The sequence below is a fragment of the Ailuropoda melanoleuca genome, chromosome 7, assembly GCF_002007445.2.
Source record: "Ailuropoda melanoleuca isolate Jingjing chromosome 7, ASM200744v2, whole genome shotgun sequence".
Taxonomy (NCBI): Eukaryota; Metazoa; Chordata; class Mammalia; order Carnivora; family Ursidae; genus Ailuropoda; species Ailuropoda melanoleuca.
The window spans coordinates 25,184,364-25,212,118 of record NC_048224.1 but is presented as its reverse complement, the minus strand read 5'-3'; the positions used below and the strand labels follow the sequence as shown (position 1 = coordinate 25,212,118).

The 27,755-nt window shown below is 42.9% G+C and overlaps 1 protein-coding gene and 1 non-coding gene across 2 annotated transcripts in view; both read right to left on the bottom strand.

The window, feature by feature from the left end:
• Positions 1–6,570: 6,570 nt before the first annotated feature.
• Positions 6,571–27,755, bottom strand: part of LOC100475639 (phospholipid-transporting ATPase FetA) — a 121,519-nt gene continuing 100,334 nt past the window's right edge. The window contains exons 16-29 of the mRNA XM_034665560.1: positions 26,308–26,473; positions 22,900–23,088; positions 22,078–22,193; positions 18,335–18,499; positions 16,372–16,483; positions 14,857–14,962; positions 14,370–14,517; positions 13,630–13,813; positions 11,954–12,177; positions 10,515–10,598; positions 8,920–9,165; positions 8,597–8,735; positions 7,651–7,781; positions 6,571–7,554 (exon numbers count right to left, since the gene is read on the bottom strand). Coding sequence (XP_034521451.1) covers positions 7,363–7,554; positions 7,651–7,781; positions 8,597–8,735; positions 8,920–9,165; positions 10,515–10,598; positions 11,954–12,177; positions 13,630–13,813; positions 14,370–14,517; positions 14,857–14,962; positions 16,372–16,483; positions 18,335–18,499; positions 22,078–22,193; positions 22,900–23,088; positions 26,308–26,473 — 2,202 coding nt within the window. The 3' untranslated portion in view covers positions 6,571–7,362. The remainder of the gene's footprint in view (positions 7,555–7,650; positions 7,782–8,596; positions 8,736–8,919; positions 9,166–10,514; positions 10,599–11,953; positions 12,178–13,629; positions 13,814–14,369; positions 14,518–14,856; positions 14,963–16,371; positions 16,484–18,334; positions 18,500–22,077; positions 22,194–22,899; positions 23,089–26,307; positions 26,474–27,755) is intronic.
• LOC117803250 lies at positions 15,219–15,325 on the bottom strand. The gene has a single exon (XR_004626938.1). It is a non-coding gene; the product is annotated as a U6 spliceosomal RNA (small nuclear RNA).

Sequence of the window (27,755 nt, the reverse complement as noted above, 5' to 3'; positions counted from 1 at the left end):
GTGGTTTGCAGGGTGTTAGCTTCTGCTTTGTCTTCAGCTTGCCTTCCGTTCCCTCATCAAAAGTCAAGGGAGCAGATAAATGTCATACTGTGTAATGCATCTTCGGGCTTCACAGAAGTGGTGTGAGCTGAGTTTTGAAGAATGAGTGGGAGATAAAGGGTTTGGGGGAATCAGCATGTGCAAAAGAGCAGACGGGTAAAATAACTGATATGATTGAAGTGTAGGGTATAATGGAGAGAGCACAGCAGAGATGGTCAGGCATGTGATGAAGAGCCTCCTATGATATACCAAAGAGTTGGAGCTCATCCTGTAAGCAGTGGAGAGACACTGAAGAGCTTTATGCAGTGGGAGGAATGACAAATCACATTTGAATTTTAGAAATAAATTCTGGGGGGCGCCTGGGTGGCTCAGTCGTTAAGTGTCTGCCTTTGGCTCAGGGCATGATCCCGGCGTTCTGGGATGGAGCCCCGCATCAGGCTCCTCTGCTGGGGGCCTGCTTCTTCCTCTCCCACTCCCCCTGTGTTCCCTCTCTCGCTGGCTGTCTCTCTCTCTCTGTCAGATAAATAAATAATCTTAAAAAAAAAATAAATTCTGGGGGTGAAGTGGAGAGGGCTAGGACTACTAGTAGGGAGACTAATGAAAAGCTGTATGTTTGTACAGTTAAGTGGTCCAGAGTAAGGACTGAACTCAAACTAGGCCAATTAGAATCCCTTCCCTAAGAATTTGGAAATGGGGGAAAACTACACCCTTACTCATGGCTGGACTTACAATGGAAATTTGAGAGCTGTGACCATCTTTTACTTGCTAAATGGCCTAAGTAGCAAAGAAAACCAGTTTGCTGAGAAGGACCAATCTGTTGCAAACAGAGGAGCCAAGTCTAGACACAAAGAGACTACTCCTGAGGTTCTTGGGTGGGTTCCTCTTCTGAGATTTAGCTTGATTCCTGCCTTGGATTCACGGCACATCTTTCTATCCTTTCATATAGTCTCATTTTTGTCTTCAGCAAACATAGGTTACTTCCTGTTATTTGTGGTAAGGAATTTTTAAAAAGGTAAAATCATGAGTCTTATACAAACATAAAATAAACACATATTAAAACTCACTAATTAGTGAGGGAGCCAGTAAGATACTAAAACTGGTTCAGATGAGGATTTGACTTTCATAAATGTATATTTCCTACCAGACAAAATTAATTTGCATCATCAGGAACAGGAATCATTTGCATTGTCACGGGCAGAAACATTTTGCATTATTACCAGTACTCAGATTTGCACTTTAGAAATCTTACTCTAGTAGGATCATGGATATTGAAATAGAGGAAGGTAAAGAGACCAGTTAGGAGACTCTGTGGTAATTATGATTAGAAGTGAGAAGCTCTAAATTAGAGCAGTGGCTGAGGGGTTAGAAAAGAGGAGAAAGATTTAGGATATAGAATCGATAGGACTTAAAACAGAGGCCCCACTTCCTGAAACTATGTGACCTTTCAGCTACTGTGCTCATCACTGACTTAGTTTCTCAGAGTTCTAATTCTAATTTCTAGAGAGACAGAAGCTATAGTGAGTTATATATTCACTCTTGGCCAATTGTGTCTAAGGGTAGTGGAGTCATCTGGCACCAAACATGACCACCTAAATTCACCCCTTTGTCAGGAGCTGTGTGGGAATTCAGTAATCTATGAATTTAGTACCCTGAATATCAGAGAAGAAGCCACTGAGTAATCCATAGGATCATTTGAAAAACCAGTGTTTGCATCTTTGATAGCCAAGCCATGAAGTCCTTTGATTCTACCTTCAAAATATATTCTCTATTCATCCACTTATTTCTCCTCTGCTTCTATCCTAGTCCAAGACACCACCATGCCATGCCTAGACAACTGTAATTGCCTCCTAATCTTCCTGATGTCACTTTTGCACCCCTATTGTCCATAGAGTAGCCTGAGCAATCTTTCAAACTGTCTTTAAAGCCCTCTGCTGTTTCCCATCATATCTGTCTAAATGCCCTTCTCTTCGCTCACCATGCTTTGTCTACATTGGCTTCATTTTCATACACACAAAGCTTGCTCCTACCTTAGGGACTTTTAACTAGCTATTACTCTGCCTACAAGGCCTTTCCATCAGGTTTTTGCAAGGCTAGAGCCTTCTAGTCATTTAGGTCTCATTTCACATGCTACTTTCCTCACGGAAAGGGCTTTTCTGACTATTAACTATAAAGTAGTTCCCCCTTCCTCTTCACAGTCCCTCACTGTTAAAGTATCTTCATAGCACTTATTATCTGAATGATCTTGTTACTGTCTCTCCTACTAGAATGTAAGATGCATGATAGTAGAAACCTTTTTGATTTTTGGCTTTCACTATCTCCGCATCTACAACAATGCCCAGATCATGGTGATGCTCAATAAATATTTATTGTATGGATGGATGAGTGTGATGAAGAGAGGGAGAGAGGGAGCGGGGGGAGAGGGGGAGAGGGGGAAATTGGAACCTTGTAAGATGGGATTTGTGGGATGGGATGACTATAAAACCATTTTATTTTGTCTTCCATTCTTGAAACCCACTCCATAGACTGCATATTTCATGAATTTTCTGGTCATTTTTAGGCAACAACCAGTACTTACCAATTTGTTTTACTTTAATAATTAAAATGTCCACACAATGAAATAGTTTTTTAAACTTCAAATTTTAAAATTATGGTTTTTCTGGGGCACCTGGGTGGCGCAGTCGTTAAGCGTCTGCCTTCGGCTCAGGGCATGATCCCAGCGTTCTGGGATCGAGCCCCACATCAGGCTCCTCTGCTAAGAGCCTGCTTCTTCCTCTCCCACTCCCCCTGCTTGTGTTCCCTCTTTCGCTGGCTGTCTCTGTCAAATAAATAAATAAAAATCTTTAAAAAAAATAAAATTATGGTTTTTCCTATCTCTGTACTTGGCCCTACTATAGGTGTCCATGTTTAGTAGGAAAAGGGGGTGAGGCTTAGTAGATGTCTATCTTTTCTCCCTTCCCCCACTTGCTAATCTTCTTTCTTCAGAGTTTGAGCAGGGTGGAGGGGGAGGAGATGAGGAAGGTTTTTGCCTTGACTAATGCTACCACAAAATAGTGTTAGTGCTTGGCAGGTATCTAAAACTGACTCTTTCTCAAAGAGCCCTTTTGTAGGTTCTTCAGAGATTCCCTCTCTATCGGTGGAGATATTTCTCCTATACTTAGTTACTTTAAATTTTTTTTAAAAGATTTTATTTATTTATTTGACAGAGATAGAGACAGCCAGTGAGAGAGGGAACACAAGCAGGGGGAGTGGGAGAGGAAGAAGCAGGCTCATAGCAGAAGCCTGATGTGGGGCTTGATCCCATAACGCTGGGATCACGCCCTGAGCTGAAGGCAGACGCTTAACCGCTGTGCCACCCAGGTGCCCCTATACGTAGTTACTTTAATGTGGGTGTACTCAGTCTAGTTGGTCACTTATGACTCCTTTAGAAATCTCTAAGAATTAGGGGTGCCTGGGTGGCTCAGATGGTTGAGCGTCAGAGTGTTGGTTTCTGCTCAGATCATGATCTCAGGATCAAGGGATCACTGGGCTCCACGCTCAGGGAGGGTAGTCTGCTTCTCTCCCTCTGCCCATCCCCCTGCTTGCATGCATACTGTCTCCCTCTCTAAAATAAATACATGAATCTTAAAAAAAAAATCTCTAAGTATTAAAAAAACCCAACTTTATTGAAGTATAATTTACATATAATAAAACTCACATATATTAAGTGTACAGTTTAATGAGTTTTGACAAATATATACACCCATGTAAACACTTCTAAAATCAAGATCTAGAAAATCTACCTCATGCCCCTTTACAGGCAGTCAATCCTACTCTCAGGCAACCTTTTATCTAATCAGAAATTTCTAAGCATTTGACAGCAGATCTATTGCTTCCTTTTGCTGAGACCTCAACTTTTCAGATGGTCTCTCTGACAGGATAAAGAAACCCTAACTAGGTCTGTTACACAGCCCATATGTGGTCTATGGGGAGTTTTCATGCACCCTTTGTCCTGAAAAACAAAGGGAGTGTAGGCCAATCTCACCACAGCCACCTCTTCTAGCTCTGTCATAAAACTGATAGCTAATTGTTCTCCTGCTTTTTAGATTTTTCAGATATGAGTTAGGTATGCATTCTCTGTATCCCCAAACACATTTATCATATCAGTCTCTCCAAATAATTTCCTTAAAACCCTCTCAACTTGAACTGAACTGCGGGTGGGACTCAAAGCCCACTAGCAGTTCTCTCCAAAGATCCCTTATCAATGTCTGAAGCCCTTTTCTCAAGGTTGGTGAGGTGATTAAAAATTGCATACTTGTTTTTTACACTCCCCTTTTCCAAGTCTTGCATGGTCATCTCGCCCCTCAGTTTGGAATGTGGCATGTGCTGTCTTGGATCTTCAGGAGAGATGGAGGCTCATATCCCCCAAGATGCACATAAACTACCAGGAGAGGATGCTGATTGTTCAGGAGCTTTGGGGGATACTATAGGTCCAAATTATTTTCTTACAAATGCCGTATAAGGGAGACCATGAGTGACCATGTTTCATAAAAGAGACCCCTAAAGTATAACTGAACACTAGATACCAAAGGATAAGATTTGTTTTGAAAGGACAGGGTAAGAGGCAAGTTTAGGACAAATGAAGGGTAGTAGATTTTATTAATTTACTCATTCACTGAAAAACATTAACAATCTAAATGCTAGTACTGAATACAATAATGAAACAAAATTCTTGTCCTCAAGGAGATCACCATGGCATAGTAGAGAAGACAGAGAAGTAAATCACAGCTAAAATAGGTATGTGAGTGATAATACATTCAAATCTTGGAAACTGAAAATAAGAGAAATATACAAGGTAGTCTGGTGCCAGGAGGAGATGCCCAACTCAGAATAGGAGGTTGGGTGTCAGTGAAGGCTCCCAAAGGAAGTGATGAAAGCTGAGAGTGAAGAGCAGTTAGACATTCACTAGACAAAGGAGGGAAGTTTATTCTAAGAGGAGAGAATACAAAGAGCCAAAGCATAGAGGCTTCTGAAGACAATGGAAAATTTGAGGAATTACAGATAGTTTGCTATGGCAGAAATGAGAACATATGCAGCAGAAAGTGGTGATAGAGCCGGAGAGGTAGGCAGCACCCAGGGAGGAAAGCTGTGATGAGTCATAAGAGGATTTTTAACTGGCAAATGACATGATTTGATTTGTATTTTGAAAGGTCATTCTCTGTGGTATGGATAAAGGATTGGAAAGAAGCAAGAGTCAGAGGCAGGGGGACCAAAGAGGCAGATGTTGCCATAATCTAGACAAGAAATGATGAAAGCAGTAGGACTGGGGACAAATAAGTAAAGGACAGATTTGAAGACATTTCTATGATAGAGTATATGTAACTTGGTAAAGAATGGACTGGATTAAAAGAAGGAAAAGGAGGAGTCCAGAAAGACTTCCAGGTTTCTGGTTTGAGATAGTGGGTGGTGATGCTGTTCAGGAAAGAAGAAAACCAGGCAGCATCACCTTTATCTAGTTCCAACTATTCTGAGTTTTGAAGGGTGCCTAGGAGTTTGCTAGATGAAGATGGGGGTGAGGGAAAGCATTTTGGGTTATGAGAATAGCATGTGTGATGACATAAAGACCAGAAGTGACATGGCTGGAGTGAATACAGATGGGGGGGGGTGGTAGTGGAAGACAAGGCTAGAGAGTGCCCAATAAAATGTCCAAATTTTAACTTTATCTAGAAGGCATGGAAAGCCACTAAAGGGTGCAAAGCTGGGGTTTAACATAATCAAGTTTGTTATTTATAAAGACTACTCCGGAAGAAGTATTGGTGATGCTTTAGATAGGGGAAAACGAGGAATGTGAGTTGGGAGATTTTATGCAGTAATTCAGATGAGAGATGATCAAAGTCTGAACAAGAGTAGTAATAGTGGAGGGAACTGAAAACAAGACATAATGAAGAGGCAGAGTTTACATCACTTGATGACTTACTAGACATCAGACTAGAGGAAGAGTATAGGATGATTTCCATCACTGCCTTGGGTGACTGGGATGATGGTGAGAGCATCCTGGGTGAAGTTTTGGGGAAAAATGATTAATACACGTTGGTGGATTGAGTGTGAATTTCCTAGGATTCAACTAAATGCAGGATTTCAGAATGAGTTTAATAAATGGATCTGGTTCTAAGAAAGATCTAAGAGAGTTTAGAATCTTCTTTCTATTGGTAAACGAAGTCATGCATTTGGATGAAGTCACTCAGGAAAAGCATGCTGAGAAAGGTAAGTAGAGAACCTAGTACTAAGCTTTGGCAACCAATATTTAAGGTGTGTAAAGGGGATAAAGCTATATGGTTAAAGGATGTGGTCATATTGAGGCCAAGACAGAGTTTAGCAACAAAGGGCAGGAAAGTGAAATGGAGCTGAAGAAGGAGAGAAAGGGGGTGGGGATCTGTGGGCCAATGATATTGCTTGGACGTTATTGTCACTGGGATCCAACAGAGCATACACATCTCTCCACTCCAAAATAAGCAATTTATTACTCCATAAACTTCTCAGAAACAATTTCCCAAGTACATACAATTTCTTCTCAAAGTAATTTTATGGAATGAAGACAAATATTCATCAATTGTGGCTTATACCCCCTCAAGAAAGGATTTTTAAACATCCTCCGCAGGCTCCCTCTCCCAGTTCTGAAGCCTGAAAAGGTGTCAGTTCTTGGGTCAAAGGGGTCAAAGAGAGGGGAAGAAGGCAAAATCTTGAGCTGTCTTATTAAGGCAGGAACAAGTGGTTTGTTTGTTTGTTTGTTTGTTTTGTTCAGAAGCTCTCCTTCAGCTTTTTATGACCAACTTTTCACAGCTGCCTCCTCCTTTTGAGACCCAGGGCCAGCAAAAGACTTACTCTGAATCCCCCAGATAAACCTGAGAAGGGTATCTGGGTGGGATATGTTTGTGTGGGGCCCTGGCAAGGTTTATAGTTGCTCTGGGTATGGGAAACAGGGCCCAAAGTAAGATTCTTAGGTTGTATTTTTTTTTTTCTCTCTTTCCCACATCGCCCCTCTTCACTCACCACTTCCATCTTTGCTTGTCTGGATTAAAACTTGGAAGGTTGGTGGAAGGGAGACCTGACGTCACTTTTTCTTGAAACGCTGCAACTCTGACAGATATCTTGAGGCTCTTTCTTTACCTTTCCTTGCCTTACCTGGGCACAGCCTTCTGGGGAATGAAGAGGCTGAGCCCCTGGAGTGAGTGCGGAAGGGCAGGTTTATGCTAGTTTCCCCTGGGCTCTAATCCATCCTTATTAAGTTGTGTGAATACAAGGGAGGAATAGCAATGACTGATTCCTTTGGGATTTCCGTAAGGGCCTCTACTTTTTAAAAGGAGAGCTGTTTCTCTTGAATACCTTGTCCTTCATTGCTTTGCCAGAAGTGATGAGGGCCCCAAAGCCCTGTTTGTGGGAGAACGCATAGGCAGAACGTCGAGAGCTTGCATGTTTCAGTTTGGTCCGGGTAGGGGGTGACAGTGAATGTCTCATGCAAAGATGAATTCTGTCCATAATCTATAGCCAGAGCATGGAGGACAGGGTTTTTATCCACAGAGGCAAAGACAAAGAGGGCCATAAATTGTATCTGGGTAGATTCCTTGTTCCACTCACCTTGTCCACGTCAACAGGCCAGAATAGTGGTTTGAGAAATTGGTACCCAATCATAGGCAAAATACAGAGGACCACGATGAGGACAATAATCAGCCACATCTGTGGCAGGTTCAGAGTGTTCCTGGCCACACCTGTAAACAATGAGGTGGGGGAAGAAGGCTGAACCAGAACCTAGAGGAAGGGGACTGTCAGCCAGAACTTAGATATCTCTCCATTCCAAAGAAGGAAACTATTGGTTTGGAGACCATTAAGTTTCCTAATAATATAAACGCAGAAAAATTACAGTGAGGTCCTTTGCACAGCCAAAGTCACTGTGAATTCACATGCCTTCATCTCCCTCTAAAGGCTGGGCAGGGCAGGACAGTGGGGGTAGGTTATAGGAATCCTAGAACATTGGCCTGGACACAAAAATGGGATACAGGGTTTTGAAGGTGAAAAATGAGTGGCTTGATGAGTGGCTTGTTGAGAGGTGAGAGGCAGCTACATCTATTATCTACCCTCTCTGTTTTTTGTTCCCACCAAAGTGGAATGAAAGGTAGGGAAATTAATATGGGAGACAATAAGGCAGTATGCCACAGTAGAAAGGATACTAGACTGGGAAACAGGAGAACTACATTTGAGTAATTTAATTTTTAAAAACCTTCAGTCTCTAAAATGGTGCTAATAATTCTTGCTCTTTCTACCTCATAGGATGCTTACAAAGATTAAGTTAGATAAGAAATTTGAAAATATCCTAGAAAGTCTAATAGGGTAAATTATTTCCCTAGCTAGATTTTGAGTCCTTTTGGGGCAGAGACTATGTCTTATTCCTATCTATATCCACAGAGCCTAGCACATAGTAATAATTGCTCAGTGAACATTTATTAAACAAATATACTTGGTTCACACTTCCCAACCCTACCCCCCACCTCCTTGCCACACACTGGGTGGGTGGGCATGGCCTTACCTAGGAATTGGAAGACATCGGGGAACATGAGGCACAAGCCATCACTGTACAGGAAGAATAAGATGCAAAAGTAGAAACCCAGGCTACCCCAGGTGAAGATGTGGCTTATCATCGTCCAGTAGGTTGTATCCAGGGCAATCTGAAAAGCACTCTCTTATGTGCAATATTCTACAACCTGGGATATATCAGCCACCTCCCTTCTCCACTCTGTAGTGGGGATGATCCCTTCCCATTTTCCCTCCCTCCTCCTTTCCCTTTCTTCCAGACAGGCTCCCCACCCAATCCTTCCGCACCACCTGTTCCCCCCACTCCCCCAGCCACACCTGCATTGTGACCACACACAGCAAGGCGGTCTGCACTATCAGCGAGAAGGACTGGTAGTCGGAGATCTCTTTCCCATCACTGCGCACTGAGTTGTGAATTGTCCCCATAGGGATAAAGAACAGCACTAAGGAACTATAGATCCCATGCACTAAACACTTCACAAATTCCTTCTTGTTGAAATAGAGGTTGTGCTGGCCTGGATCATACAGCTCTGGGAAGCGTAGACTCCATGTTTCATTCACATCCTGGAAGTACCAGAGGGTGAGGAGGAAGGCTCAGGGTCTCTCTATAGAAGGTCCCATCTCCATCAGAGTAGTAGTTTCTCCCCTCACTGAGTCTGCTGACAGGCTGCCTAGGATCTTCCTCATGGATTACTTGAGAAATGGACCCAGAGAAGAGAGCAGTGACCACAGACCCTTCCTGAAGTCCTACATTATAGCCAAGGATCTAGGTAGTGGAAGAAAGCTAGGAGAAGGTCAAGGTGGTGGTAAGGACCTGGAAGCAGTTAGGATAGGCGAGATGGGGGGTAATTAGTGTTGGGGGTAGCTGGAAGGGAGGATGGGAGCTTGGGATCAGGGGGAGTTGGGACATAAGTCCCTATTTAAGTGTCCCTTTAGTTGAATATTTTTTGTGTCAAAAGCCAATAAAAGGAGAGGGGGAAACCAATGGGGACCAGCTGGTCACATGGAGGTATCCAGATTCTGTGATGCTCTTCCCATTCCCATGGCTACTGGTGAACTCAGGTGACAGGATTCTCTATGAGAATGCCATTGGATCATCTTCATTTCCTAAATCTGAAACTTTGGATAACAAGGGTTGGGGCTTGTTTTTGAGAGGCTGTGGATCCCTAGAAGTAGCCAGTTGAAGCTTCATAGGACACAACTCATCCCTCTTGTTGCTCTGCGGCTAGCAGCTACCTTGCGGAGAATTTTCCTTCCTACCCTGATGGAGACCAGGAACCATGATCCCATGATGTCCTCTTTCAGCTATTTTATTCCTCTTTGGAAGCTTCTTTTCTATTCATTGTGCCCAAGACTAGAGATTGGGATAGAAGAAGAGGGAAAGGTATGGTACTAGGATCCCCAAGGCCCAGGAAATTTCTGACAGGGACAGATGATATCCCCTAGGCTGACTCCCTATGACTCAAAATATCATACCCACATTCCCATGCTTGGCCTTCAGGACTCTTAACTAGGCCACCCTGCATTGGCTTATCTTATCATCTCTGTACGGGTCTCTCCTTTCTTGAAGTCCCTTGCTTTAGCTAGTCTTGCCCCAATAACTCTATTTCCTTTCACTACCTTTTATACACACTCAATTGACTATAGAACACAATTACTATGTTTCTCTCAAAAGTAAAATTGACACAGGAAAACCTGAATTTCTAAAACTGATGATTCTCGGTGGAGGAAGATTCTTTACTTTATCTCATGATATCTCTATAGGTGATGAGTTCCCTTTCTTGCTCTAGAAATTATTCCATTTACAGCTGACTTTGTAGAACTCAGCTCTTGTTGTCCTCCCCACTCTTGCGAATACTTCTCAAGGGCCCAGGGGCTTTAGCCCTGACCAAGAGGCTTGCCGCTGGTCTTACCTGGTCAAACAGACTCAAGCCCAGGACAGGGAGGGAGGTGTAGACCAGGTTGTAGAAAGTGATAAACCAGGTATCATAAACTGTCTAGGAGAATACCAAGGAGATTTCTTAGATTCTTCTTTTTTCCAAAGTCCCAGCTCCACCTCCCAGGTTCAAGAGAGCCCCTACTAGCCCCCACCTACCCACCACTACAATAACCTAGGGCAGGATTTGGAGAAGGCTGATCCCATCTCTCTTTGGTCCTACTCTTGTTCGAACCCTGGGTTCCAGGCTGGGGCAAGGCCACATCAAGCTTGTTTGTGGCCAACCCCACAAGGTTGATTTGGACCAACCCTACCATGACCTGCGCTGCCCATCCTTGCACAGAAAAGATCCAGAGTGCCTGCTAGGGAATGCTAGCTGTACCCCTGCACTCTCAGGCATGTAAGCCTCTGGGCTCTTTTATCTGATTTATGGCATTCAGTAGCTTCTATAATACCGGACACTTTCTAACATCGGTAAGTGGAATAGACTCAATGATCCTTTCCTAGCTGGGTGCTCTGTCCTGGGGCCCAGAGAGGGGTCCTTTACTAGCCACAAGAGGTCAGCAAAACACACACATATGCATACATCTCTCACGAACTAGAATGGCTTTGTTACACACTGGGGGTATAAAAGTCTACTACTTTCCCCTAAACAGTTTGTTTCCCCCAGAGCCCAAGGGAACAAAGGTAGTAGGGATTTCCCAAGATAATCATTCCCAAGGCTTTTCTTGGGAATCTGAGAACCCTGAAAAACATCTCATAGGGAAAGGAATTCCTCGTAGAACATCAAAATCCAGGTGCCACTTTTCCCCACTACTGTTGGGGAGATTTCATACTCAAATGTGGAATTAATTCATTAGAGCAACAACAGTGTATATTTGGGGCAGGGAGAAGGGGCGTTGGGGTGGGGAAGTAGAAGTAAAGGAAGCTATGTTCTGAAGTATGGCTATAGGTGAACATCATAGCTAGCTTGTACGGCAAGACTCAGAGGCTCCTTGAGGCTTAGTCTATTCCATAAAGATTGCTTTGGATGCTAAAAAAGCCTCCCAGATCCAAGCATTTCCCCATATTACCTATGTTTGGAAACTAGGTCTCCATGTCAGGTAAAAGGTGAAAACATCTTATGGGAGAGTTTTGGAGATAGGAGTCAAGTCCAAGTCAGAGCCAAGCCAGAAAAGTTAGGGTTTGGAAATCTAAGGTTCAGTGTAAGGTTAGGAGATGGGATCAGCATGGATGCAGAACTTTATGCTTAACCGACTGAGCATCCCAGGTGCCCCCATGTGAGGAGCTTTATGGATGAATGGCAATATGTCATATATTGGTCTCTAGAAAAGAAAAAGGGTCAGAGATGGCTGAAGTGGGGGTGAGTAGAGAAGGTCCAGCTGACCGAGTGAGGAATGCCACCTGACCTCCTACCTGTGCAGAGAACCCGCTGAAGAAGGCATACCAGAAGTGCACCAGGGTGAAGGCAAAGTTTTTGTAAAAGAAGTAGCTGAGAAACTTGCACATGCGATTATAGGACCAGCGGCCATGGACCAAGAGTAGACGGCGAAGACAGTGGAACTGGGAGAAGGTATAGTCACTGTTGAGCATGGCCTGCATTCCCTCCTGGCCGCTGATGCCAACCCCAATGTGGGCAGCTGCAAAGAAATCCCAGAAACTTCTCAACCACAGAGCTTGTCTGCTGGGCTCCCAGCCTGGGAAGTATAAAAGAAAGGCTGAGATCACGTTGTATAAACCCCTTATTTTACATCGGAAAACACTGCCCAGCTCAAAATGGCACACACTTAGTGGAGCCTTTTCTCCTTAGTGGATTGCCCTTTTCCTTAGTGGATTGTCAGAAAACAGTTCCTTTGTCTGCACTTTGTTTTGGATGCTGCCACCCAGTAATGTCTGGCATGGCTAGTACTAGAAAGCTCCCCTGGATGGTCTTTGTACCTACTATAGCCATCTAGGCTCTTTCCTGCTGTCCAGATGCTGAGGTAAAAAATTCTTGTTATCTCTCGGAGCTCAATTAAAGATGCAGGATGGACGTCATTCTAACATAATATTTAATTACCCCCGTTTATCTAAAGAGCTAAAATCCAACTCTTAGGAGGAAATAAGTGATGTACATAATTTGTTAGTGAGAAGCAAGTTCTTCAAGAGGCCTAATATGACTTTCTGGATAAAACAAGGATTATACTTGATGGAAAATAAGACCGAAGTTCCTAAAAGTTTTAATTAGTCTGCTGTAGTGTAGGGTAAATTTATTGATCTTCTGGTATATACCTATTGCATTGCTTAATGGAATAGTTGAAACCTCTAAGGCCCTAAAAACCAGAGAATTCTAGAAAGTGAGGAAGAGCACAAGAACACTTTCTAGTATTAAAGCTGAGGCTGGAATGTTTGTTAGTGTTTCCTGGATGGGCATAGAGGTTGGACTAGAGGACCTCTAGATGTTGTCCCTATTCACAGAACCACAAGTTGCTGGAAGCTAACAACATCCAGCTGAAATTAAAGCCAGTTTCAGCCATTTGCTTCTATTGGTCCAAAGCATCAGTAAATCTGCTGTTTTCCTCCAGTCAGGGGAGTCAGGGCAAGTTCTCATGAACACTGCCTCAGGGAAGAAGAGATCCCTACATTGTGCCTCACATCTAATTCCCTGGTTGAGCAGTCCTGACTTCTGCCTAACACTGCTCAGGCATACAGCCTTCAAAAAAGGAACAAACTATGACTCTTTCCCAGGGGTTCTTTACGTAGGCTTTGATGCCATCTTGGAAAGATGGTATGGTAGTTTCATGGCCTTTTCTGTGAATATATGCATATGTTCTTATGCGGAGCCAGGCGTATTTGTGTGTAGGTATGTTAAGTGCATGAAGTTGAATATGTATGTGTGTCTGCATACAGACCGATGTATACATGTGTAAATAAGCGGGAATGCAGGTATAGAGGAACATGAATGAAGTTGCAAAACATTATGAATGTACAATACATATGATATGCAGGAGTGTGAACCAACAACACAGTGCCACCCAGCTTGGTTTTTGCCCATGGAGGAAGGAAAGGGCAAGCCCTTGGTTGGAGTTTACTGTCCCCCATCCCTCACATGCCTTTGATCATGCTGACGTCATTGGCCCCATCTCCAATGGCCAGTGTCACCACCTTCTTGTACCTCTTCACCAGCTCTACCACCTGGGCCTTCTGAAGGGGTGTCATCCGGCAGCAGATCACCCCCTTGCACATGCACGCTGTTCGCAGCAGTTCCAACTCCAGGTTCCCTTCTAGAGCATAAGCCTGCAGCACCAGGACACACCCACATTTCAGGTTGCCCAAAAAGGCTCTCAGGACAGGATCTTCCTAGGCCTTTCCCCATATCCATACTCTCCTGTACTACATAGGTCAGGCATAGTGGCTCCCAGGTGCTCCACTCCTGAGGAAGGCTAAGTCCCCAAGTCAGTTCTAGGCATCCTCACATCTGACCCAGCCTCCAATGGGAAATTGGTCAGCCTCTCTCACTGGGTCAAATCAGCTGACTGGGCTATAAGGTCAAGTGACTTATAGAACCAGAGGACCTGGTTCTGTTTGCTTCCCACCTTCCCCTAAGTGATAGGCCACATCAGTAGTGAAGAATTTGGATAAGGAAGGAACATGCCCTTGGCTTTTCTTTCCTCATTATTCCTGCCTAGAGAAAGATAGGGAAAGGTGTCTGTCAGGAAAGGGCACCAGAAGCAAGGGGAAAAGGGTGACTCATGAAATAGAGAAGGGGTCTTAAAATTTCCCTGAAGTGGGCTGGACCTAGGAGAAAATTCCTTGGGAGAAGAGAATAGAGTTGTAGCTCTGTGTTGCCCACCAGACTGCAGCCATTGATGATCAAGCCATAGTTGCCATTGGGCACCTCCTCGGGTACTCTGAAGGGCATTTGGGGCTTCGTGGTGAGGTAAGTGTTTATTGGGTCCGATTCCAGTAGAGACTCAGGTTTCATCTTGTCCCTTGCTGTCCTGAAAGCCAAGAGTAGTGGTTAATATCTGACTGGAAGCCCCAGAGCTTAGGAAAGTAAAAGTGTCCCAGAATGAAAGTGGGCAAGGTAGATACAGAGCCTCTACAAAGCACCAGCCAGGATCTCAAACTCGACTGCCTCCTGAGAATGGCCATTGTCTCAGGTCCCTGACCGTCCACACACCACTGTTCTCCAACTCCTTGAGCCCTAAAGCTTCTTCACAAAATGATCGCAAATATTTTAGTTTTTTTTGTTTTCCCTTCTCCATTTCTTCTTTGTTTCTTCTGACAGCGTGGGGGTCATACTAAATTAAGAGCTGTGGAAGTTCTCCCATCTGTACCTGAGTTCTTGCCGAACAGTCTCATCATTCTTGCCTTCCACGATGAACATCCCATCCATTTCATCTCCAAATATGTTACAGGCATAGGCAATGTTCACAGCAGTCTCTGCAGGGAAGGGGGATCACAGGCCACATTTCGGCTGGGACAGGGTCTTTACAAAAGTGTATACATACATAGGCACTAACGATGGGCAGCAGAGCCCGTTTGTCCACATTTGCCATGGTTGTAGTCAAAGTATATTTTTCATGAGTCAGTGGAAACCATATTCAAACACACAGGAGACTGTCAGCCTAGTACAGACCTGTGAGTTACTTATCAATAAGTAGGATCATTCTGTCTTATCTTTCTTTTTCTTTCATTTTTTAACATGAAACACTTCATGAATTTGCATGTCATCCTTGTGCAGGGGCCATGCTAACTTTCTCCGTATAACTCCAATTTTAGTATATGTGCCACTGAAGCCAGCGCCATTCTGGCTTAGCCTTCCAACAGGGCCTTCCCCTATTTCCTAAAACAATTCCAGTCTGTATCCACTTCTCCAAACAGGATGTATTTCCCTGTGCCTGCTTTTATGCCAGATTTTATGGGGGACTGGGATATGTTTTGGTTATGGTCTTTTCTTTACATCAAGCACTCTGGAATTTGGAATAAATTCATACTAAGGAAAAAAATTTACAAAAATTAAATCCTGAACCCTCACTGCAAGTGGTATCAAAATTCAGAGAAGAGACTGAAATTGCCATAGAAACTTTCTTGGGAAAAGACTTTGAAGGATGAGTAAAATTGTTTAAGGGAAGGGAAAAACATTTCAAATGGGGAAACAATACAAACAGAGCCCCTAGAGTAGGAACTGGATTGTTTGGGACATACTGAAGATAACGGTCACATCAGGAAGGAGATAAATATATATAGGTAGCAATAGATTATCAAGATCTTGAAGGCCAAACAGTGGAGTCTGACTTTACCACATTGAGTTTCTGAAGGTATCTGAGCAGACAAATAACATATAAAAGTAGTATATTTTAGTAAGATTAAGCTGATGGCTGTATGTAGGCTATATTGGAATCAATAAGGACAAGAGACAGAGATCAGAAGTTTTTTTGCAGAAGTACAATCAATAGGGGACAAAGGCTGAACTAGGGTGGTGGCACAGTCAAGGGGATCTTGAAAAGACTTGATGGGACATGGTGAGACAATGACTCTCTGGGACAATAGAGAGGGTATAGTCAAAGGTAATTACAAAGTTTTTAGCTTGTGGGTTCCTGGATGACAGGGGTCATGTCTGATTGAATCATCTCTGTGTTCTCACTGCCTAATACAGCATCCAGCATAAAGTATAGTCTTAGGAAACTGTGTACAAGACTAGGAGTGAAGGTGTCCTGTAAGGACTTGACCTGGATTATAAGGTATTTGTTAACTAAATGGCTAAGAAAAAAAGAAAATGCAAAATAAAAGAAAGAAATGGCTAAGGTGGACAGGGAAGAGGACTGGTCGAGTGAGGAGCTCCCCTTTACCTTGCTTATCTCCAGTTAAGACCCACATCTTAATTTTGGCTTTGTTCAAGGTGGTTATTGTCTCAGGTACACCATCCTGCAGCTTGTCTTCTATGGCTGTGGCCCCTAACAGCTTTGAACAGAGAGTGCAGTGAGTGAGGAAAAGGGAGAATGTCACAGCATTTCGTGCTACCCCACAACTCATCTAGCAACTCATCATCCTCTTTAGCAAGCTGCCTCTGTCCTGACATGAAGATCCAAATGGTATAAAATTCAGCACCCTCTGCCTCTCAACAGATGCAGCTTTTCAACCATATAAGTCAAATGTAGACACAGAAGGTTAGGGATCAAAGAGGGAAAAGACTTGCCCAAGTCATACATGAACCCATGTGCCACTTCTAAGCCATCTGTTTCTCAACACACTTTCACCGCTCTTTTGCTTCACAGCACACTTCCTGGCTTTCCAGTGTTGACCATAGGAATGGGCACCGGGACTCAGTTTGAGGAACCGACAAATGGACAATTGGCTGATTTCTGCTAGGCCTCCAGAAGGATAGACGAGAAATACTAACCACAGAACTAATGATGGAAGGAGATGTGTGACCTTTGGGATCTCTGTTTTCCCATTTGGTATCAGCAATTTCTCTTTTTATGGCAGAGCCAGCCTGTGTCAGTCTGGTCAAAAACTTTGGGGTCATTCCTAACTTCTCTTTCTCTCATATTCTATAATCTAATCCATTGGCAAATTCTGTTGGCTTTACCTTTAAAAAATGTAAAGAATTTGATTACTCCTCACCACATCCACTACTTCTATCTGGTCCAAGCTATCATCATCTCTCACCTGTACTATTGCAGTTACCTTCTAATTTGTCTCCCTGGGTCTGTGCTTGCTCCCCTATAGTATGATCTCAACATAGCAGCCAGACTGATAGTTTTAAAAGCCATCACATTGGGGTGCCTGGGTGGCTCAGTCGGTTGAGTGTCTGACTCTTGATTTTGGCTCAGGTCGTGATCTCGGGGTCCTGGGATTGGGCCCCATGTTTGGCTCTGCACTCAGCACAGAGTCTGCTTGTCCTTCTCCCTCTGCTCCTCCCCCCCTGCTTGCACTCCCTCTCTCTCTCTCTCTCAAATAAATAATAAATAAATCTGCTTTTAAAAAAACTTTGGTTCTTTGGTTGAATTCTTAAGTGGCTTTCCATATCTCACTGTAAGTACTTATACTGGCTTATGAGCGACTCTACTACTTCTTTGTCTCACGTCCTTTTATTCTCTCCTCTTCACTTATACTGTGTCAGCCACACTAGCTGACTTGCTGTTCAATTAACGAGTTAGGCCTACTCCTGTTTCAGGGCTTTCACTCATGTCTGGAAAGCTAGTTCCCCAGGGATCTGCTTGGCCTGCCACCTTCTTCAGGTTTCTGCTCAGACTAAGTGAAGACTAAGCATCCTATATAAAATTGTAACTATACTCTGCCCTCTCCAAAACAGACATGCATATGCTGATATTCACTAGCTTTCTCCCTGGCTTTATTTTCTCCCATAGCACTTTCATTATCTAACATACTATATATGTTACTTTTTTGTCTGTTTTATCTGCTGGTACGTGCTCAGGGATTAAAACATGCCTGGCACAAAGGAGGCACTTAATAAATATGATGAATGAATATTTTTGTCTTGATTATTCCATTAATTAGTTCTGGATTACCTAATCTGTGTGTTTTTCAGATCCTCATTTCTCCCAGATTACTTAGCTTCTGTGAGCAGCTTTGGGATAAAATTTATAACTAGTGCATTCACTCCCCCCCCATTATTTATGGATTTCAAAGATCCAGGACATCCTGAATCAGCTTGGATTCCAGTATCCTGTATCCAGAGAGCCTGAACCTATTGATTTTGCTGGAAGCCACTCTCAGAGACCTTGCTCAGTCTACTGACTGCCACCCCCAACCCTGCCCCCAATCTGTCCCTGGCTTCCTCATACTAACCATCAAGTCTTTTTCCATCTCTTCATAGACATCTGACATTTTATCTTCCCGGTTTTCCAAAGACAAGCAGGCTACACTGTGCTTCTTGCTCCAGGCCTGGAAGAATGCATTATCCAATTCTCGGTAGGCCACCATGAGGGTCCGGAGGCCTTCAATGGCAAAATCCTGAAAGACATGTGTGTGCACTGAGTAGGCCTGGGCTGGGTGAGGGCTGAGTTTAGGAAGAGGCAGACTGACCCCACCGGCCCATTCGCCTGCAAAATAGGATTTAATGATTAGCACCATGAGACTAGTACCTAGCCTAACCAGAAAACAACTGTTGAGCTGTCTCAGCAAAATGTTCTAAAGGTGGGGCCAGCATAGCTGGGGCAAAGTTTGAAAGTACTTCTGAAATATAGAAAGTTCTAGCTTTTACCTGTAGTTAGGTAATTTGCTGTGTGACCCTGGGAAAAATTAAGCCTTGCAGATTTCTTTGTTGTAAAATTGGGATAATAATTCACTGCCTACAGAGAAGATAATGATGTCTGTGATATGAGAATGAAATACTAAAGTAAAAAAGAGTTGTTATAAAACATAATCAAAGGACTTACTATTTTTTACAACCATACATTCATTTTTTAAAACATATTTTATTTATTTATTTGACAGAGAGAGAGAGTGCACAAGCAGGGGGAGCGGGAGAGGGAGAAGCAGGTTCTCTGATGAACAGGGAGCCTGACCAGGACCCCAGGATCATGACCACAGCTGAAGGCAGATGCTTAACTGACTGAGCCGCCCAGGTGCCCCACACATTCATTTTATTTTCCTCTTTCCCTGCCTTCCTTCAAGCATCCAACAGGCCCCTCAGAAGCACACACGCTTGTATACCTGTCTAGAGCTGACCAGCTCAGTTGATTAGCCACAGCCCCCAGTGTGAATGAGGCACTGCGGAAATACTCTCGGGGTGAGGTAGTATCTTTTTGCTCTGTGGCCACCAGTATACCCTAACTACCCACAGTTAACTACCTTGTAAAGTGTACCCTTGGTCATAAGGACAGCTGGGTGAGAGTGTGGGTAGTTGAGGGCAGAACTCATATCCAGCTGAGGGTGAGTTAGAAGATTTTATGTCCTGAGAATTGCACATGAATAAAAATTCTACATGATCACTGTGACAGTGAGCTTCAAAATAATTCACTTTGACATTATAAGAGCAAAGAGAAAAAGAATTTCATCAGCCTGATATTCTGCTCTTAGTTCCCTATGAAACTCCTGAGCGTTTGACATTAGTTGTCAGGTGAAATGAACATAAAACAATGTATGTACGGAATGCCATCTCTTAAACCTCTCTACTGTTAACAGATGAAGCTATGAAAAGAAGCCTGAGAAATGATCTCAGAGACTTCTTAGAAGGAAGAAATATGGCAGAAACTGATCTTGCATATATCAAACGAGGTTTAACACACTGACAGATTCTTAATTCATTCAGCAAATAATTCAGCAGTCTGTGTTGAAGCTATTTCTTACTCCTTACTTGTGTTTTTTTCTTTTCTATTGTGGGCAAATCCTGATTGCTGCTAATTCCTGTCTTAGAGAGCCTGGAGCTGTGCTTTTGTAAGAGTTTTTGAATCCTGGCTCCTGAGTATAAGCTTCACTCTTACAAGTTTATCATCTGTGGTTAACAGATTGTAGTGTAGTCAGGCTCCATTATGGATGTCTGTTAAGGTGGGTAGCAGGACACAGGTCAAAAGACCTGAAACAATTTTATGACCCCCTTTGGAGCCAGCCTGTGGAAATGTTCTCTGAGAAGATACCTTAATTCATGTGTTCTGGAAGGTTAAAAGACAAGTTTTTCAGACTGGCTCATAAAAAATACTGTGGCCTCTGGGAAACAGTATAGGATGTAAGAACTGTCCTGTGTGGGATACTTCATGGACTTTTTTTTGAAAACCTGAAATATAATGTATAGATCATAAAATTCACACTTTTAAAGTATATAAATCAGTGGTTAAAAAATTATACTCATAAAGTTGTGCATCCATCAGTACTATCTAATTCCAGAACATTTTCATCACTCCCAAAGGAAACCGTGTACCCATTAGCAGTCATTCCCATTCTCTTTTCCCCTAGCCCTTGGCAACCACTAATCTACTTGTTTCTATAGATTTGCTTATTCTGGATATTTCATATAAATGAAATTATACAATATGTGGCCTTTTGTGACAGGCTTCTTTCACTTAACATAATATTTTCAAGGCTCATCTGCATGTATCAGTATGAAATTCCTTTTGGGACTGAATAATATTTGTTGTTTAGGTACGCCACATTTTGTTTACCTAGTCATCCATGCCATTCATGATGGGCACTTGGGTTGTTGCTATTTTTTCACTATTATAGATAATGCTGCTATAAACATTTGTGTACAAGTTTTTGTGTGGATGCATAATTTCATTTCTCTTGGGAATATACCTAGAAGTGGAATTATTGGGTAATATGATAACTCTACACTTAACTTTCTCAGGAACTGCCAGACTGTTTTCTAAAATGACTGCATCTAGGATGCCTGGGTGGCTCAGTCCATTGGAATGACTGCATCATTTTACATTTCCATCAGCAATGTATGAAGGTTACAATTTCTCACACCTTTGCCATTACTTATTATTACCTGATCATGTAGCTATTCTGGTGGTATGAAGCAGTATCTTGTGGTTTTGATTTGCATTTTCCTAAAAGTTAATGAAACTGAATATCTTTCATGTGCTTATTGACTATCTGTTCTCTGACTTCTGATTATGTGTTAATGTGAGTCAAACCAAAATGGCTTAATAAAATAGCATTTTCTCCAATATATTTCTTCTTTAAAATTTTTTTTCTGATCTGTCCCTCTCCCATCCCATTTCCTGTCCTATTTCCTCAACCCTTTATATATCTAGGTTTATGAGCAGAAATCCTGGAGAGTATGGATTTGGTTTTCCTTTCCAGTGCCAGAAGGCTGGAGCCATTCTCTTTCAGATCCACCTCAAATCCTAGAGGGTGGAAGTAGTGGGGGAGTAGGCAGGGGGGAAGGTACCCCTGGGGATTCTAATCTCGTGATAACAGAGGACGGTAACAAACAACAGTCCCTTAAATAGCCCAAGCCTGGCGCTTTCTCCTCCAGACCTTCAAAGGTGCATGGTCTCATCATGGCTGGGGAGGTAGCGTCTCCCGTAGCAGCAGGCCCAATTCTGAAGCAAATTCTAGGTCTGACCATGGGACCTCCTGAGCCAGGAATCACAGAGAGAACCATTTTGATTGTGGTAAGTGTGTATCACAGACACAATCCTTATTATGCCTTTGGGATCCTGTGCCATCTTTTTTTTTTTTTTTAAAGATTTTATTTATTTATTTGACAGAGAGAGAGACAGCCAGCAAGACAGGGAACACAAGCAGGGGGGAGTGGGAGAGGAAGAAGCAGGCTCCCAGTGGAGCAGGGAGCCCGATGCAGGGCTCGATCCCAGATCCCTGGGATCACACCCTGGGCCGAAGGCAGACACTTAACGACTGAGCCACCCAGGCGCCCCGCCATCTATCTTCTTGACACAGAAGCTGGCAATGTAGTCAGTATGCCACACAGTGAAGTAGTTTTTATTCTTCCATCAATTAAAGAGACACAGATACTAATATACACCCATACAGAAACACACGGACACAAAGACGTATATGTGGACGCATACTCCATGTACGAAGAACAACCCACAGCTTCCCTCCCCTGCAACCTAAACACTTACATCTAAATGCTCCATGGTCACATCTCTGAGGGATCTGCAGGATGGATGGAGCAGCTGACTGAGGATGGTGTCTGCGCCCTTGCAGAATAACATTACTCGATCTTCAGGTGTCCTCACTAAGGATAAACAAATTAAGCAGAGTAACCATATAGGCCCATTGGTACAAGAACTTGTCTGGGCCACTGAGGGATGGCATGAAGCTGTTCCCATGACATTTGTTTCTGATTCTTTTGGGAGCTAAGTACTCATTGAATGGTCACAGAGGATAAATGATGCAGTCAGTAAAGGCTGGTGGGAGTGGGAGGAGACCTTATACAACCAGTTCTTCCATTGGTTCAGTATCATCTTGGGAGACTCTGATGCAGAATCACATTTAGCTTCCCAAGTCCAAGTTCCAGACCAAGGCCCATACCTAGTAAGGACCAAGAACAAAGAATGACCTTCTTCCTCTTTAGTCTGAGGCTCAAACTAATTGAGAGTAAGATAGTATGAATTTCCCTTATATTGTCTGCCCCTATCTCTTACTCCAAGTTCAGGCTTTATGGGTTTATTCTCTGTTCTTATCTTGGCTTTGGGGGTTCAGACAAGCCACTATCCAGGAACACTAAAGAAGTATATGGTAGCAAGGTCCCAAAGAGAAAATATATAGGGTATGTGAGGGAGAAAGTAAGAATGGCTATGTGTTTGTATTTGAGGCACCATACCTTTTAGAAGGCATGCGAGTGGGAGAAAATATTTGCGTGTATATAAAAGAGAAAGTCAACGTGTGAATGTGTATGAAAGACAAATAAGGGGAGAGGACTGACTAGAAGGGGCACCTACCAATAACAGACATCCTCTTGCGCACATTGTTGAAATCCAAAATAGCTAGCAGTTGGTAGACTTTGGTCTCACCCATTTCAACTACCGTGATCATCTCAGATGTGCGGGAACGAAACACAAAGCCAAAGTTCCTGGCAGCAGTGACGAGGGCACCTTCATCTGGGGACTGAGCCTGGTATATCAGCTTACCTGGCAGGAGAGAAGAGGGCAACCAGAGCCCACAGAGATGTGCAGCTGAAGTCAACCCAGAAGCGACACCAAGGGGCTTACATAAAGATAGAGCCCAGAAGGGAACATTTTTCTTCAAACTTCCTCACAAGTCTGGCTCGAAAAAGCTAGGTTGCATACAGGTCAGGTTTTTTTCCTTCCCAATATTTTCAACTTATCACCAACCTGGTTTAGTATTACAGAGGTAAATGGTACATGCAATATATACAAACGAACAAAATATAGTTCACTCTCTGATTTTGGTGGGTAAAGATGGGTCAGGGGGCTTGTTAAAAATACAGGTTCCTGGGCCCTACTCAAACTTACTGAATCCAGAATCACAAAATATGGGAAGAGGACTCAGGAAATTGAATTTTTAACAAATCTCCTGGGTGAGTTTCTTGCAGGTCGTTTGCGTAAACTGCTCCTATATAAGACTGGCTGTACTTTGATGAACACTTCTGTAAGATTGGACAATAAGGATAGGATCTATAGAACAGGATAATAGGATTGATGATGATAAGACTGATGATTTAATAAATAATTAAAATATATATAAATGAGTATTGTCACCTTTGAAACTCTCACTCTGGGAAGCTAAATGATCACTGTGTTGAATCAGTCTGTCAATCTGATATTACTTAAGACATTCCTGTAATTCCTCTTGAATTTTTTTTACAGCAGAGTAAAATAAAATTTATTCTTTCCCATTTTGCCATTATAAGGTAATTTTAATCCATAGTTTTCAGTGTTCATTGTTGAAAAAATACTTTCCTAGATTGTGAAGAAACACTTCAGAAAATTAACAACAAAAACCCTTGAGGGACGCCTGGATGGCTCAGTCCATTAAACGTCTCCCTTTGGCTCAGGTCATGATCTCAGGGTCCTGGAATCAAGCCCCGCATCAGGCTCCTCTGCTATGAGCCTGCTTCTTCCTCTCCCACTCCCCCTGCTGTGTTCCCTCTCTCGCTGGCTGTCTCTATCTCTGTCAAATAAATAAATAAAATCTTTAAAAAAACAAAACAAAACAAAACAAAACCCTTGAATTCAATCCTCAGTTGTGACATGTACTATTTTTTTCTCATCACAAACTACTGTATTCTAATAACTGCTTCAAATTATTTTGGTCAAAAAAGAAAAGAACAAAAAACTACAATGATGAATGCAAACACTGTAGCACTGAAAAATGCATAACTCCTCTTTTAAAATATCACCACAGCCTGAGGTATATTTTGGATTATTTCTCTTCTGAAGGTCAATTTGATTTTTAGAAACAGTTATGCATCATCAGAGACTTACACTTGTGAATAAGGCACATGGGATATATAATTTTAGGTCAGGTATAAGATGTATTTATGGGACAGTAAGACTATTTTCTTGTTTCCTACCTTGTTATTTAAGGCAATAAACAAGGACAATTCCAAATATGCTTCAAATAATAGCAACTTGTTAGAATGTCAGGTCTAGTGGTGGGGTAGGATCTAGTGGCATCAGTACAAAGCTCCCAAAAAGGGAGGGGACCCAAGAGGGTTGCCCGAGATTTGGATTCTTTTCTCTGCCTTAATTATAGGATTTTAGGCAAGTCATTTAATCTCTTTTAGCTTCAGTTTCTCTCTCTGTAAAACTGGGGTCATTTTTCTTGTTCTGCTTATTTAAGAGGGCTGTTATGAAGACTGTGGGAGATAATATAAATGCAAGCAATTTGGGGCACCTGGGTGTCTCAGTTAGTTAAGCGGCTGCCTTCGACTTAGGTTGTGATCTTGGGGTCCTGAGATGGAGCCCCGCATCTGGCTCCCTGTTCACTGGGGAGTCTGTTTCTCCCTCTCCGTCTGACCTTCCCCCTGCTCATGCTTTCACTCTCTCTCTCTCTCTCAAATGAATTAATTTTTAAAAATCTTAAAAAGTAAATGCAAGCAATCTGTAAAACTGTAAAGTGATATACAAATATAAGTTGCTACATGCCCATTGCAGAGCTCAATATGGGTGGGGCCTGAACCCACAACCCTGAGATCAATACAAGAGCTGAGATCAAAAGTCAGATGCTCAACAGACTGAGCCACCCAAATGCCCCAAAAGCCTTATTAATTTTTAATCAGTCATTTCTCATTCATTGTTTCTAAAAGAGGGTTTTTTTAAAAAAGATTTTATTTATTTATTCGACAGAGATAGAAACAGCCAGCGAGAGAGGGAACAAGCAGGGGGAGTGGGAGAGGAAGAAGCAGGCTCACAGCGGAGGAGCATGACATGGGGCTCGATCCCATAACGCCGCCGGGATCACGCCCTGAGCCGAAGGCAGATGCTTAACCGCTGTGCCACCCAGGCGCCCCTAAAAGAGGGTTTTTTTTTAATAATAATTTTTTTATTATGTTATGTTAGTCACCATACAGTATATCCTTAGTTTTTGATGTAATGTTCCATGATTCATTATTTGTGTATAACACCCAGTGCTCCATGCAATATGTGGCCTCTTTAATACCCATCACCGGCCTATCCCAGTCCCCCACCCCCCTCCCCTCTGAAGCCCTCAGTTTGTTTCTAAAAGAGGTTTAAGGAAATTCATGGATGTCATAGTCATATTTGATTACTAAAGAAACTAGGATATGTGGGGGATACCGTGAAATTGTGAAGAAACTAGAGGACAACTCAACTCATCCTTCAGGAAGTCTTATCAGAGATAATGGGTCTGATCTTGGGGACAATTCAGATAGACTCTGCGACAAAACACTGCTGAATCTCACGATCAGAAGTTCCCTAGATAGGGGCGCCTGGGTGGCACAGCGGTTAAGCGTCTGCCTTCAGCTCAGGGCGTGATCCCAGCGTTCTGGGATCGAGCCCCACATCAGGCTCCTCCGCTATGAGCCTGCTTCTTCCTCTCCCACTCCCCCTGCTTGTGTTCCCTCTCTCGCTGGCTGTCTTTATCTCTGTCAAATAAATAAATAAAATCTTTAAAAAAAAAAAAAGAAGTTCCCTAGATAGCATCAAGTTTGACCCCTATCCAATGACTGAATCTTCTTTAAGACTAAGAGGTTGTATTCTACTTGAAGCTCACTACTTGCCTATCCATACCATTGCTGGGCAACACTCACTATTAGAAAGCTCTTAGATTAAGCCATTTCAAATGATATCAAACCAAGCCCACCTGTAGCCATCCTAGATTCTATGACATATTCTCAGTCAATGAGTCCTCAGGCCCTTCCTCACCTTCCACTTTCTCTTCTGACATCACAGTATGACACAATGACAGTGAGAGGAAAAATAAGTGCACTGAGCAATCTCCCTTTTTCACTGCTTCCACCAAAGTCTTGTCATAAAATGAAAACTTAGGATCAGCCAGTTTGTTGTAGGAGAAGTCGACCTTTTCTGTTTCCTGGAACATATAAGCCAGAACAAAAGTCTTAGTGGCAGGCTGACACTTTACAGATAGTCTATTTGGGGACAACTTCTAGAATGTGATGGGAACTCTTAGGAGGATGGGAAGAGAAAATCAAGATAAATGGAGGAGACTCTGTGCTGGTTTCTAAAGCCTTTGTAGCTCTGACCTGGACCATCCATTCACTTGGGCCAGAAAAGATCCATCCCACAGGAGACAAGCTGAGCACTGGTTGAAAGACCCTTCCTGCCCCCCTTCTTCCCCAGCTACCTTGAATGATCAATGGCCATCTTCAGGCTCTATTCTTCCAAGTCCCAAATCTGTGGTAATCAAACTTCAGGATATGAGGGAATAACTGCTCCATAATAGTAAATTGTGTCTGGAAAAAGTTTTGTCTCTGGTTGCCCTCTGTCTGATTTTGGGGGCTGGGAAGGGAACTGAGCCCTAAGTACAAGGATATCACTGTGTGGCACTACTTCTATTTAACTCCACAGGTGGCTAGAGAGGAATACTGCAAGATAGAGACAAGGCTATATAACAGGATGCTTCATACATACCTTTTGATCACAGACTTAATTTTGAGCCATTTTACTTGACCTGTCAGCATACCTGGTTCCTTCCTGCCTCTAATGCTCATGAACCTAATATTCACTAACATTTTCCTGGCTCCTTTAGATATTGACTCTCATTCTCCATTTCAGCTAGGCTTTTAGTGACCATCTTGGGTAAACATGACTCAGTTTGGACCTGAGACTCTATTGTCTCCATCCTGGAGTGTCATGTTAATAACAGACTTCTCCAATTCGTACCAGAGCTCTCAAGGATATTACCCCAGCTCTTTGTAGTTGTGGTGCTACCTGTGCTGGGTCCCAGTATGTCAAGTATAGACGTAACTGTCCTGGTTGGTGCTATGTCCAGAAAAGGGAAGTTTGTAGTGACCTATATTGGCTCTTTTTTTTTTTTTTTAAGATTTTATTTATTTACCTGAGAGAGAGAGAGTGAGTGAGAGAGAGAAGGAGCAGGGGGAGAGGGAGAAGCAGACTCCCCACTGAGTGGGGAGCCCAAAGCAGGGCTTGATCCTGGGACTCTGGGATCATGACCTGAGCCAAAGGCAGATGCTTAACCGACTGAGCTACCCAGGTGCCCCTATATTGGCTCTTTTACATATCCCATCTAGAAGGAGTTTTGTCTTAGCAGTGAGGAAGTATGGTCAGGTCCATAACCAAGCCCCAGACCTGGACAACCACAGAATTGTGAGCTCTGGGAAGTTTGTGGGTTC